Genomic DNA, 15263 nt, shown 5'->3' with positions numbered 1-15263 from the left:
AAATAAACAACTCATTTTAATGACTAGTGAAATACCTGTGCTACGCACGGGTGGGAGGCCAGAAGCAATGCTGAAAGCAATGGCAATGAAATGAAATGGCAATGCAAATACGGCGAATGCTAAAGCATGAAACCAATAAGTTCCACATTCCTGTAGCACCCTCAGTCACACGTGACATGAACAGCAAGTTCGTGAAGCACTTCCATGAAAAACGTACCCGTTCGCAAACAAACGGGTACATTCACGTACAGAAACATCGATCGTGGGACCGTGGCGAATCTGCATATGGCGATCCGCGAAGTTCACGTTCAGAAAGTAGAAACCATCACGGCATGTCATTCACTTGAACTCGATATCTCTTTTTTCATTCCAAACAACATAACCCCAATCAGAAATTCATCACAAAATAAACTTTTAACATTGTTAATGTTTCCTTCATTGTAAAAACTACCAAATGAACAGTTAAAAGGATTTTGAGCCAATAGGTGTTACGGCCTCGGCAAGACCGATGGAGACAGCGATCTGTTTGCTTATACACCGACCAAATAGCTACAGTGGGGAGAACAAGTATTTGATACACTGCCGATTTTGCAGGTTTTCCCACTTACAAAGCACGTAAAGGTCTGTAATTTTTATCATAGGTACACTTCAACTGTGGAAGACGGAATCTAAAACAAAAATCCTGAAAATCACATTGTATGATTTTTAAGTAATTAATTTGCATTTTATTGCATGAAATAAGTATTTGATCACCTACCAACCAGTAAGAATTCCGGCTCTCACAGACCTGTTAGTTTTTTCTTTAAGAAGCCCTCCCATTCTCCACTCATTACCTGTATTAACTGCACCTGTTTGAACTCGTTATCTGCATAAAAGACGTCTCCAGACCGTCTCCGACCACAAAGACCGCAAAGACCGACCGCAAAGCCGTCTCCAGACCTGTCCACACTCAATCAGACTCCAACCTCTCCACAATGGGCAAGACCAGAGAGCTGTCTAAGGACATCAGGGACAAATTTGTAGACTTGCACAAGGCTGGGATGGGCTACAGGACAATAGGCAAGCAGCTTGGTGAGAAGGCAACAACTGTTGGCGCAATTATTAGAAAATGGAAGAAGTTCAAGATGACAGTCAATCTCCCTCGGTCTGGGGCTCCATGCAAGATCTCACCTCGTGGAGCCTCAATGATCATGAGAAAGGTGAGGGATCAGCCCAGAACTACACGGCAGGACCTGGTCAATGACCTGAAGAGAGCTGGGACCACAGTATCAAAGAAAACCATAAGTAACACACTACGCCGTCATGGATTAAAATCCTGCAGCGCACACAAGGTCCCTCTGCTCAAGCCAGCGCATGTCCAGGCCCGTCTGAAGTTTGCCAATGACCATCTGGATGATCCAGAGGAGGAATGGGAGAAGGTCATGTGGTCTGATGAGACCAAAATAGAGCTTTTTGGTTTAAACTCCACTCGCCGTGTTTGGAGGAAGAAGAAGGATGAGTACAACCCCAAGAACACCATCCCAACCGTGAAGCATGGAGGTGGAAACATCATTCTTTGGGGATGCTTTTCTGCAAAGGGGACAGGACGACTGCACCGTATTGAGGGGAGGATGGATGGGGCCATGTATCGCGAGATCTTGGCCAACAATCTCCTTCCCTCAATGAGAGCATTGAAGATGGGGCGTGGCTGGGTCTTCCAGCATGACAACGACCCGAAACACACAGCCAGGGCAACTAAGGAGTGGCTCCGTACGAAGCATCTCAAGGTCCTGGAGTGGCCTAGCCAGTCTCCAGACCTGAACCCAATAGAAAATCTTTGGAGGGAGCTGAAAGTCTGTGTTGCGCAGCGACAGCCCCGAAACCTGAAGGATCTGGTGAAGATCTGTATGGAGGAGTGGGCCAAAATCCCTGCTGCAGTGTGTGCAAACCTGGTTAAGAACTACAGGAAACGTCTGATCTCTGTAATTGCAAACAAAGGTTTCTGTACCAAATATTAAGTTCTGTTTTTCTGATGTATCAAATACTTATTTCATGCAATAAAATGCAAATTAATTACTTAAAAATCATACAATGTGATTTTCAGGATTTTTGTTTTAGATTCCGTCTTCCACAGTTGAAGTGTACCTATGATAAAAATTACAGACCTTGTCGTGCTTTGTAAGTGGGAAAACCTGCAAAATCGGCAGTGTATCAAATACTTGTTCTCCCCACTGTATGTGGAATTCTCTCATGTAGAGATTAAACCCACGTCTTTTGAACTTTGGCCGAGGTCATTATTTACTTTTAGTGATGTTTATATATGAATCAAAAAGATAATAGGTTTTAGGTCGTCCTTTCCGCATATCTCGTGGGATTGTGAGTTAGAGAGACGACTGTGATGGCGGGGAGGGGGTTGGCATTCTCTCAAGCAGGGATTCAACCCATGTCCTTATAATTCAACCCACGTCCTTATAAAAGGTCTTTGTCCGAGGTCACCGAGTCCGATCGGTGCAGCCGTTTGTGTGGGAAAATAACGTTATGCGGGAGTCCAAACCTGAAAATGCTGAAGGCCAAAGCTGAAATTGGAAAAACAATATACCCTATTTTACTCCAGGAGATACCAGGATTACCCATCCAAAATATCGTTGCGATTGGTTCAGCCGTTTTTGTGGCACCTTCGAACGGACGGACAGACAGACAGACGGACGGACATTTGGTGAGTTATAGTAAGATTACATTAATAAACAGGATTATAAGTAATTAAATTGATGTATGTGGGAAATTTACACACCCAGAACAGAAATAGAAGTAGGTCCTCTGGTGAACCATACCAGTGCTCTGCCATCTGAGCTATCTGGGCAACCCTGACCAAGCCTGTAATTTTCCCACACAATTGCCACTCTTTCCGTCAATGCTTCTGCGGCTCTTGTGATTAGACCATTGATGCTCCTATGGTTGGCAGCGAGTGCCCCAGAAGCAGTAACGGAAAGAGTGGCAATCATATGTGTGGGAAAATTGCATGCTTGGTCAGGGTCGCCCAGATAGCTCAGATGGCAGAGCACTGGTACGGTTCACCCAAGGACCTGGGTTCGGTTCCTGGTCTGGGCATGTAATTTTCCCACATACAGTCACGTGAAAAAGTAAGTACACCCCATGTAAAGTTTTGACTTTTCCAACATATTTCAACATACAGCTATTTGATCTTCATTTCAACAATATTGATAGATAAAGGTGATATAATGTCACAAATATCATGAAACATTTACATTTTGTCGTCCATTGTATAATTTAAATAAACATAAATGCAAATTTTGCATGTGGAAAAAGTAAGTACACCCCTACATTTATCACTGCTTCAAATACCTAAAATTAGAATCAGGTGCACCAGCTCAGGCGCAAATGATTAGAAAAGCGTTAGAGAGGATCTTGGAGGAACCTGTCTTATTTAAACCTCAGACATTTAGTTTGGTTTGCTCTTTGTTGTTGAAGTGTGCGGCATCACCATGCCGAGATCAAAATAATTCTCTGAGGCCTTCAGAAAGAAGGTTATAGATGCCTACGAGTCTGGGAAGGGATTTAAAAAGATCTCCAAATAATTTGAAATCAATCATTCGACTGTCCGGAAGATCATCGACAAGTGGAGAAGATTCCAAACAACTGCCAACTTGTTCACACCAGGCCGCCCCAGCAAGTTCAGCCCGAGAGCAGACCGCAAGATGCTGAAAGAAGTCTCTAAGAACCCCAGAATGTCATCACGGGACATACAGGTAGCTCTTGCCACTGTTGATGTCAAAGTGCACGAGTCTACCATTAGAAAGAGGCTGCACAAATTTGATCTACGTGGGAGGTCTGCCAGGAGGAAACCTTTGCTGTCCAGAAAGAACATCAGGGCAAGACTAAAGTTTGCCAATGAACACCTAGGCAAAGACCACCACTTCTGGAACAATGTGCTCTGGACAGATGAGTCAAAGGTAGAGCTATTTGGCCACAGTACCAGAAGACATGTTTGGCAAAAACCAAAGACAGCAATTGACCACAAGAACCTGATACCAACTGTAAAGCATGGTAGTGGAAATATTATGGTTTGGGGCAGCTTTGCTGCATCAGGGCCTGGGCAGCTCACCATCATAGAATCCACTATGAATTATTCATTGTACCAGAGGGTGCTTGAGGATAATGTGAGGCCATCTGTCAGAAAGTTGAAGCTCAACTGAAGGTGGACCTTGCAACATGACAATGAACCTAAACATACCAGTAAATCCACCAAGGAATGGCTGAAAAGAAAGAAATGGAGGGTTCTGGAATGGCCAAGTCAAAGCCCGGATCTAAATCCCATCGAGATGTTGTGGGGGGATTTGAAACGAGCTGTGCATGCAATTGTGCATGCTGTGCAACAATTTTTTGTTGAATAAATTATTGCAAAGTCAGTTTTTCATTGTTTTTTGTTCAATTAGATCACCTTTATCTATAGATACTGTTTAAATGAAGATCAAATATTGATATGTCCACATATGTTAAAAAGATAAATAACATTTCATGGGGTGTACTTACTTTTTCCACATGCGAAATTTGCATTTATGTTTATTTAAATAATACAATGGACTACAAAATGTAAATGTTTCATGATATTTGTTTTATTATATCACCTTTATCTATCAATATTGTTGAAATGAAGATCAAATAGCTGTATGTTGAAATATGTTGGAAAAAGTCAAAACTTTACATGAGGTGTACTTACTTTTTCACGTGACTGTATGTCAATTAATTATTTTCATGAGGTTGAGGATATTTACCATTGTGGCAAATAAGGAGAATCATCTCATCAGATTAAAAGCCCCTTTTGCTGCAACCACTAGATGTGATAGATCTCCAAGGAGGAATAGATTAAAAGACAGCACATGTGGACATGGAAGTGGAATTGTTAAAATTGTTTCAGGAAATAAAACAGAAACAGTTAGATTTTTGGTGTTTCAAAGCCTTGTAAAATAACTATTGGGAAGATCTCATGTCAAGATTGTAAGGAAAAAAAAAAATCAGCAAATACCATAAGATCATTTGATTAAATTTATTTACAAAAATCGCAATAAAATTGTGCACTTGACTTGTGTAAAGAATCTTTAATAGTGGATAAAATATAAAGAAAACAAAGTTCAAGATGTACAAGGAAATGCATCTTCGACAATCTGTTATCCTCGGTTAAAATAGACAAATTTCAAGTATTCTCAAAAGTTGACGGTTCTAAAAAAGGGCTTCTTAAATAAGCCGAATAATCGGTCTAAATCTTTATCGGTAGAAAAGAAGAATCCGCATATCGCATTGGCACCCTAGGTTATACGGGAGATGATACAAAGTAGATATACACAATGTAGTATCGTTTTATACAGAATTACAAAATGTGCAAGATATAGCTCAGAAGAAGATGCAAATGCAGATTGGCGTTACCACCGCATCCCTCTGCAACCAAAAAGTGATATTTGAAATACTCGATCGAGGAAATAGTCCCCAATGGAATGACAAAAGTATCTTCTGAACTGTACAGATGTGACATCAGGGATGTACAACTTTAAAAGGCCAAAAGCAAGAACATCGAGGAAACCAATTTCTGAAAAGAACACACATTAAAAAGTGTTCAAGTCGACTTTGTGTTCAAGTTTCGATTGAAACTCGCACGAATCTTGCTCTCCAGCATCAGGAATAGACCGAAACATCAAGGTCGTCAGTCGACACCTTCAAATCCCTGTGTATTTTCCACAGCAAGTAACAACTTCTTACGGAGGTCTCTGAAGGACTCGTACGGAGGGAGGTCCAAGCGATTGAAACTGCACACAGATCAGTCACGTGATAGCTGAAGTATACTGAACATGTGACAACCACAACCAAACAAGACAAAAAGTCATTGGAATTGGAGTTTTGACACATCCTGAATGATTGAGCATCTGACATTTTGACCTAACTCGTTTCATTTAATATCGCTCTACTGGCCTTGCGTCATGTGCGTGGATCAAGTAGTTTATTTTTGTAGCTTCACTGCCTCTGCCCTACATTCATTGTACGATGACCAGCATCCGCTTTGAGCCTGGGAGGTCGGCGGTTCAAACACCAGCCGAGTCGAAGCAAATACATTAAAAAGGGTACGTGCTACTTCGGTGATGGATGCTCAGCATTTAGAAGGGATAGAGCACAGATACACAAAACATACAGGCCAAATGGGCCTTATGGCCTAAATGCGTTAAAGGGTTAAGTTCCTTGTACGGGAACACATATGTATTTAATTTAATTTTCTATACATAGTTGAGGCTCATGGAAGAGCTAGTACTAGTAAACTGAATGAATCAGGATGCAGCAGCACAAAAAGGACAGTTGAGAGGGGAGGTGGTATCAAAGGCCAATATAGAAGAAGAGAGAGTGTGTGTGATGAGTACGGGGGAAGGATCAGGTGTGTGGGATGCTGGGGTAGGTTTGAGTGGGATGCTGGGGTAGGTTTGAGTGGGAAGCATTGAGAGGGCGGGGTGAGGAGGGCTGCAGAAAGGGGGGGACATGCAGCTTTGGGCAGGTGGAGTGGGGGTGGATGCTTATTCTGATTCCAGATTTCCAACTTTGACAAACAGAGATGAAGGTCAGGGGATGGGAGTTAAGATCCCCTGTTGAACGCACGGTGAACCGCTGTGCTGTACGTGTGGGAGGATGGTTGGTAGACAAAGCACCGAACAGACAAACACATAAAAAATTTAGTCCTTGTGAGTGCTATTATTTACTTATTATTATTTGTCTGTTTTTCATCTTTCATGTGGGATTCTCCATTTATGTTAAGAGTTTCAATAAGCTATTTGTATTGCTTCAGAACATGCATCCACCTTGTTTCACGTACTACCATGCTGTAGTGAAAGTTTTGGTTCATTTGCTATTCCCTGGTGGATCCCAACTATGTCAATTGCCCTCATCAAGAACCGGCATGGCGTCAAACTGTGTACGGAGTAAAGAGGTGGCATTGTTAATTTGGCCGTTAACGTAGCCCATGCATCTTGTAGCTTCGTATCCGACTGGTTAACGGTGGTGGTGAGGGGCTGTGAACGCAACAGTATATTATTTATTTAACGTTGGCGATCATACAAGCTAAACCGAGCATCACAATCTCATCCTTGCATTTCCTGTAATCCATGTGGAAGTTCCCCCCACTCCACTCCCCCTCCGAGTGTTAAATGACAAAATATCTGTCAAACTGCCTCTTCCCTCTGTTCCACCCAAATACAATTAACACTCACCATGTATGTGCTCTTGGCAGTTTGTCTGGTGTGCCCCACTTTTGTACAGTGAACTTCTGTGGGCCATTGGAACCTGTGGTATGGAGTGGGGTTGGGAAGGGATGAGGGATAGCCCATCAATCATACATGCCAGTGGGAATTAAAAAAAAAAAAAAAAAAAAAAGTTCTATACTTCATGCTGATGCAAAAAAAAATTTGTCCACCAACAACTAATTTGGCTGCAATAAAAAGAGGAAATACATTAACCAGTGGGTTTCATGGACCCAACGTCCCAATCTTCACGGCAATTAAAAACTGAATGTTCAGTGGCAAAACATTAATGGTGGTGATGGTCATTATTTTTGAGAGAACTTATAATTGACAATCTATTATAGGGTTGCAATAAATTAATAAAACAATATAGGGATAACGTTTTTTATAATGGACCATCGATTCAAAACCATTCCTAACCATCCCCAAGCTGATGCTATTAATGTTAAACATATTCACATCGGCCTCAAAAGGGACCACTCAACATGTCACGGGTGGGGGGCTTAGGGATGACCGTTGAAGAGCAATTGCTGGTGTTAGTGTGGAACAGTGCTGGTGTTTTAACTTCAAAAGTGACCATTTGTGAAAGGCCGTGGTCCATCCTGCTAGTGTTGCAATTTGGTCACCATGATAGTTGGATGGCACCATGATAAATGATCACATGGTCGTCCACAAAGTTGAATTTTGGAAGGAGTCCGCACGACCAAATAAAGGATTGGGAACCACTGGCCGAGACCACGCAGCTCGTCAATGACAAATTTCATTGTTACTTTGGAAGTAGCCGTCGACGGTTCAGGGGTGACAGAATATCAGATCTTATGAAAATGTTTTCTCAAATACTAATCCTCGACAGCACGAAATTATAGGATATGGAAAAGGGATCCCATCTTGTCCTTTTTACTCTGCCAATCCGTGGCGCCATTCCCCCCCACCCAGCGCTCCCCACCCAGCCCCCCACCCCCACCCCAGAAGCCCCCACGATCCGAAATCCAAATATCGAAGCCCAAGTGTTAATGTGTTGTATTAATGTGTCAAGTTTCAGAACAATCATCCGGGTGATAAGGGAGGAGTAGCAGAAATAGCGAAAAGTTAACGGATGAACAGACGACCGGACAGACAGACATCCGGACATCACGACCCATTTTACAAGTTTATCTCTGAGAATCGAGATGATGACCCAACAAACCACAAACACCATAACCCCACATTCCAATTTGCTGGCCTTACCATACAGCTCTGCAAAGCCATTCATTGGGAGCCGCGACGTTCCAGTTACAAACTGCAGGAAGCGAATTCGCTTCTCTGCATCCATCAACAGCACCGCCTGAAAATGGCAACACCATGCTTCAGTGCACCCAATTGATACATATCTAACATAGTACAAATACACCATGAAGACGTTCCCCAATTTGTACCAAAATGCACAACTTCATCGATAAAGCACGAAACATTTAAGTTTTTTTTGTTTACGTAATTGAAATGTTGGGATGTTTCATGCAGAGGCTCTGCGGACCAGAATCCACCTACTTGGGTGGGGGGGGGGGGGGGGGGTTAACTTCCATCATTACCCAAGGTGGAGACACTGCGTGTCAGCCCCAAGGGACTCGGAACTCACATCGACTCCTTTAATTGAAATTCATTTTCCCAGCAGTTGCACATGTCGGTGATCCTAGAAAATAAAAATTGGCCAATATTTGCCGAGTTGCCAACCTTCGTTGTTCATCATGGAAAGATGATAATTTTGGGGAATTTTAATATCCATGTTGATTAACCTTCATGATCGACCTTCACAGATTTATCCCATTGGTAGATATTTTCAATCTGAGGAAACATCCCGTCTCATGTTTTTCCAACGGTATTGATCCCAGAGAGTGAAACTTGGGGGTCAACACCTGACTTTACACAGTTTTAAATTTAGGTCTCACTATGGAAATTGCTGACATTCTGCAAATATTGTGCAGTGTTTAAATTTTTTTTTTTTTTTTAATCTGCAAAATATTGTCCAAATCCTATCATCTTTAAATCAGAGGAGTACCGAGTACCGAGAGGAGTACCGAGAGGAGAGTACCGAGAGGAGATTACCGAGAGGAGAGTACCGAGAGGAGTACCGAGTACTCAAACAGTACTCAAACCATCTCTGCTTTATTCTCTCACGAGCATGGATCGGCCCACTGTGCTCGCCTCACCAAATGTCGCTGCCGGGGCACTGGCTTGTTTAAACTGAAGATAATGACCTGAGTCTGACTGAATTTGAGTTGCTGTGTTGTCATGATTTACACCAATCATAATACAAACATTTCTTTTTGTACAAATGTATTTGTAATATTGGTCATATTATTTATTTGTAATCAAAAAAGGTCCAAGTGGTGCAAAGCTCTAAATGGTCAAGGGTCCAAGCTGTTTAATCGGTCTGAAGGGTGTAATGGGTCTAAATAGTGTTAAGGTCTAAGGGGTCAAAATGGACTTAAGGGTGTAAGTTTAAGTTTAAAGGGGATAAAAGGTTGGAAAGGTGAAGGGATCTAAAGGTATCTAAGGTATTGAAAGGGTCTTAAAGGTAAAAGTGATCCAAAGGGTCTTTTGGATCTTCGGGATATTTTGGGTATTTGTGGTCTTTTGGGTGTTCATGGTCTTTTGGGTTGTCGGGGTATTTAAGGGTCTTTGGGCCTTTGTGGTAATTTGGGTATTTTGGGTCTTGGTGGTATGAAGGGTCTTCAAAGGTCTAAGGGGTCTCAACAGTCCAAAGTGTTGAAAGGTATATTCCAACAGTATGTAATTAAGACATACATAATTAATACACAGGATGAAACCGGCGTTCAAATAGTACGTAATATAGATGATGACTTTTTACAAAGACGCTGGCAGGCATAATAGCTTTCAAAGATATTCTGCAAACATCCACCTATGTCAGGCTCAGATAGGTACCTTCCAGAACCACTGGATAACAGGATGGTTGAGGCAGTATTCATTCTTGTATATCGTGTGCTTTTTCCAATCATTTACATCCACATCTCCGAGGCCACACATGAGCAACTGCAATAAAGAAAACCCCAAAAATAAAACGCACACCAAGACTTTGTGGAACCATTTCACAATGAGCAAAGCCTGAGCTAACAAGGAACAACCAAAGGGTTAAAATCCAAAAGGCCTTTTGATAGAGCTGGTTTATTGAATACGTGCAGTTATTCAATGTAAATATTTCGATAATTCACAAACTGAAAAAAAAAATTAAAAAAAAATGTGGAAACTCACTTCGAGCTCATGCTCATCAAAAATCCTGATAAGATCCTTTGGAATCAGCTCCGAGAAGCCCTGTTAAGAAACCAGATCATCAAGAAAACAAATTACGAATCCATTTTGCAAAAGGAAGAATTTTTGAAAGTATTTACCAAATTATTTGAGGATATTTATAATTCCAATTATACTCCAACAATTAGTCTTCAGAATGTTTCTGAAAACCAGTTTTGCTGAACCAGCATCTGCACTATGAACATCTTCAGCATTAATGAACAAAGCGTGCACTACCTGAGAATAAATGCAGTGTTTATGAAAAATTACACTTTTTAAAATTCGGACCAACTTGAAAAGATTCCACAATTTCTCAAATTGTTCGGCCTGACGATCAGGCACAACCAATTGTTCCTTGGGCAACCAAATACAGCACTGGATTTTTTTTTTTAAAGAAGCCAACACGTTCAAATTGGAAATAATGGCAAATTAATTTATATATTTTGGTGCCAATGCAACTAAATTCTCCTTTATCAATTATGTGCACAAATTACGAATCCAAATTACGATTCGTAATTCTCCTCGGCACACCTGAGCTCCTCACCACATACAAGGCTTTCATCCGCAGCTCAATGGAATACTGTTCTCCCCTATGGGCCGGTGCTCCTGCCTCACACCTAGCTCGGCTTCACGCTGTTGAAACCAAAGCTTTCAGAATTATTGGAATCTCCCGCGATGAAGCTATCTCTGAGGGCCTTTCACTCACTCACCGCAGGCAGGTAGGTGGTCTTTCTGTCTTCTACCGACTCCTCTCCGGCCTTGCACCCCCAGCTCTCTCTGTGCTCTGTCCCCCAAATATTCCTACAGGTCGCACAAGATCTGCCAGCAACCCTCTGATGGTTAAACTGCCGAAATCTCGGCTCTCCGCTCACCTTCACTCTTTCATTCCTCTTTTCTCCCGCCTCTGGAACAAACTCCCTCACTCCCTTCAATCCCACTCCTCCCTCCAGGTCTTTAAAACAGCTGTTCACCACCATCTCTTATCTTCCCCCATCCAAAACCTTGATCTTTTCTACCCCCGCTAATTCACCCCAGATCCACCTTGTTTGAAATTCCAACTTCTTTCCTGGAAGTCCTGGCAGTGTCCATATGTTTTATACCTCTCCCACTGCCCCCTTCCCACGCCCCCCCCCCCCCCCAAAGCCCTCGCCCTCTCTCAGATCTCTCGATGTCTCCATGTCTCTCGGTCCCTGCTCTCAAATGTTGTGTTTGTGTCCTTCCCCCTCTCTCCCCATCTTGTCTACCGCTCCCTATGTTATATGTTTTATGTGTCGGTTTGTCTTTCTGTGTGTTCATGTGATTAATGTTCGCTCTTTCACGAGCCTCGATATTGTATACAAAAAAAAAAAAAAAAAAAAAAAAAAAAAAAATGTGTGCGCATTCAATATAAACAAATTGATTGAACTTTCTCAATTATTTATTATATAATAGCTACCGCTTTCTTTCCAAGCAGTGAATCAGTATTATTGAAGAACTAATGTGTTGATATTTGACTATGCTCCACCTACATCCTTCGGTTAGACAATGTGGCTTCTATTTCAATATATATATATATATATATATATATATATATATATATATACAAAATATATATATATATATATATATATATATATATACAGTATATATATATATATATATATATATATATATATATATATATACTGTATATATATATATATATATATATATATATATATATATATATATATATATATATATATATATATATATATATATATATATATATATATATATATATATATAATATATATATATATATATATATATATATATATATACAGTATATATATATATATATATATATATATATATTAGGGTGGGCTTCAAAAAATCAAAATGCAGATCTTCTCCGGGACATGGTCTATTGTTGTTCCTTTTGGTGTCAAAGGAAACCACACCAAATTTAAATGGAATCCAATAATATTTAGGGGTGCCACATCAGTGATGAATTTTCCCCCATGCAAAAATAGGAATTCCCATTTTTTGGGCTGTATATACACAAAATAAATACATAATTATATATATACATTAAATATCATATTAAAAATAAATATATAGTAAATATACATTAAATAATAATAATATATATTATATTATACATTATATATACAATTATACGATAGACAATTATACAAATATAGACAAATATAATACATTAAATAATATATTAAAAATAAATATAATATATTAAAATTTAAATATAATAAATAAATATATAGTTATACAATATATATACACATTATAATTAAATATACATTAAATTTATACATAAAATATACATTAAATAATAAATATACATAAATACACATTATACATTATATATATAGTTATATACAATATATTATACATACAGTTTTGAGACTTCCTATGATCACTATCTGGGCAATTTTCATGCATGTTTTGTACAGGTTCCCGGGGTCAGGGGTACGCTTTTTTAGTGTGTAATATGTAGGCCTAACTTATTGACTGTGGCTCTTTTGTAGAGAGTGACCCTGTGGAGTAAGAATTAACAGGATTTTACCCACATTCTTGCGTATTTTGCAGATATGGCATGTGCTAGTACCAGTGTTTCATTGAAAACTCAGGCTCAGGATAATGTGTATCTCATTGGGTCCACTTCTGGAGATGCCATCAAAGGTGCCAAGCTCCCGACTGTGCATCAATCTCTTGTCCTGTTTTTCCATCACCTGAAGAAGGAGAATCGCACTGCCCAGGAGAGTGCAACCCTCACCATTGAAGAGGTTGTGAAGTTCTGGGAAAAAGCTCACCTACCTACAACGACGAAGCAGCACTGCATCCATCGTTTGGAGAGGCTATATGAAGAATGGAGGAGCCTCCAAAAAGGTGCAAAGCGGGGTGGTGCGACCCAAGAGAAAAAGGAAGCATCCTTCAAGGCCTCCTTGGAGAAGACGTTTGATCTTAGGCATGCAGATTCGGAGGCCATAATCACCAACCCCGAGGACAGGAAGTTTCTTCACGATCAATTCTCAGAGAGGAAGGCTTCAATGGGATCTGTAGACACTGTGTTGGAAGCAAAAACGAAGCGAAAGAAAGAAAGAGAAGAAAAGGAGAAGACTAAGGTAGAGAAGGAAAATAAGAGACAGGAAATGGTCATGAAGGGTGCTACTGCTATGGAAGTCACAGACTCAGACTCTGACTCTGAGACCATGGCACAGGCTGGTTCTTCATCATCTGATGGTGGGATATCTCTTCCCAAGAAAAGAAGGCCTATCAACATTGTCACTCCTGAAGTCGCAGCTTCTTTGGATCGTACGAAATTGACAAATTGACAGAATTGACAAAGAATTGACAGAATTGACAAAGCAATCAAAGAATTGACAATTGAAAACCAGAATTGACAAAGAAAGCAAGATCAATATGATTGAAGCATTGAAAAATGACGGTGAAAACCCCTCTCCAAAGAGACCAGCTATCAAACGAGGAACCGCCCTGTCAATCGCTGGCCTCATAACAAAACACACCAAGCATTTCTTCAGCATCCTAGGGACCCCAACTGATTGGATGGATAAGGATCCTGGTTCATGGGAGCAAGAAACCAGCTTTCAGGAAGCAAAGAAAGCCGCCAGTGGCTTAGTCGTGGTGAACGACAGGGCAGAAAGGGGTGTCGCATTGATACAAGACTACAATAAGCTCCTTACAAAGGATGAAGAGCAAAAGCAAGCTCTGCTCCAAGTTGTTGCTGCTCACAGGAAGATGTACCCCGATGCCAAGAAGGCAACAGTGGTGAAACAGGCCCAGAAATAGGAGTTACATTTCTCATTATATTTGGGTTTTTTAATATTATGTGATATGGTGTCTCTTCATTTTATGAACTGAACATTTTGATTGTTATCATTGAATTTGAGTTTTCATAGCAATATAGTGCTATTTGTGCAGCTATTGTAACTTGTGTTTGCTAGAATACAAAGAAAGTGAGTGGAGGGTGGATTTTCATAAAACAAACTTCTGGTTTTGCTTTCGATCCATGTATAGAAAAGTTTTGTAGACACCTTTAGTTTGAAGGCTGATGTGGCACCCCTAAATAAAATCAGATTGCTTTCATATTTGGTGTGTTTTCATTTTGGAACAAAAGGAACAACATAAAGCCATGTCCCAGTAAATATTTAAAAAAAATTATTTTGAGCACCACCCTAATATATATATATATATATATATATATATATATATATATATATATATATATATATATATATATATATATATATATATATATATAATATATATCTATAATATATATCTATATATATATATCTATATATATATATATTATATATATATATATATATATATATATATATATATATATATATATATATATATATATATATACTCAATCATATTTGTCAAGCGAAATGTCAACAGCACGATATCGATTTTTATTTTGTTTTCTTAAGGACAACTTTGACGAAGTACATATTGAGCCAAGAAGAGCCAGGAACATTTCCAACCCAGTAAGTAATAGGATCATCTTTTGCCTGGTTCTTGGAGGTTCTCGGTCCTATGTTGAGGCTTAATTTGACAACTGTACTCCTTTTATTTTTTTCACCTCAAACTTGGCTGGAAATGGTCCCTTAGGATTGGAGAAACAGAGCATCAACAAGAAGAACAATAATCCCCTGAAAGCACCATTCATGTAATGATGCCATTTACTGTACTTCATTT

General features: G+C 39.9%; 1 protein-coding gene across 1 annotated transcript in view; it reads right to left on the bottom strand.

The window, feature by feature from the left end:
* Positions 1-5029: 5029 nt before the first annotated feature.
* Positions 5030-15263, bottom strand: part of LOC137420755 (E3 ubiquitin-protein ligase NEDD4-like) — a 144264-nt gene continuing 134030 nt past the window's right edge. Inside the window, exons 25-29 of the mRNA XM_078772343.1 lie at positions 10521-10580; positions 10194-10301; positions 8499-8595; positions 7242-7314; positions 5030-5798 (exon numbers count right to left, since the gene is read on the bottom strand). Coding sequence (XP_078628469.1) covers positions 5696-5798; positions 7242-7314; positions 8499-8595; positions 10194-10301; positions 10521-10580 — 441 coding nt within the window. The 3' untranslated portion in view covers positions 5030-5695. The remainder of the gene's footprint in view (positions 5799-7241; positions 7315-8498; positions 8596-10193; positions 10302-10520; positions 10581-15263) is intronic.

This window comes from Myxine glutinosa, chromosome 2 (genome assembly GCF_964187855.1).
Source record: "Myxine glutinosa chromosome 2, kmMyxGlut1.1, whole genome shotgun sequence".
NCBI classification, from domain to species: Eukaryota; Metazoa; Chordata; class Myxini; order Myxiniformes; family Myxinidae; genus Myxine; species Myxine glutinosa.
The sequence above is the reverse complement of the archived record's forward strand: the minus strand, read 5'-3'. Positions and strand labels throughout refer to the sequence as shown.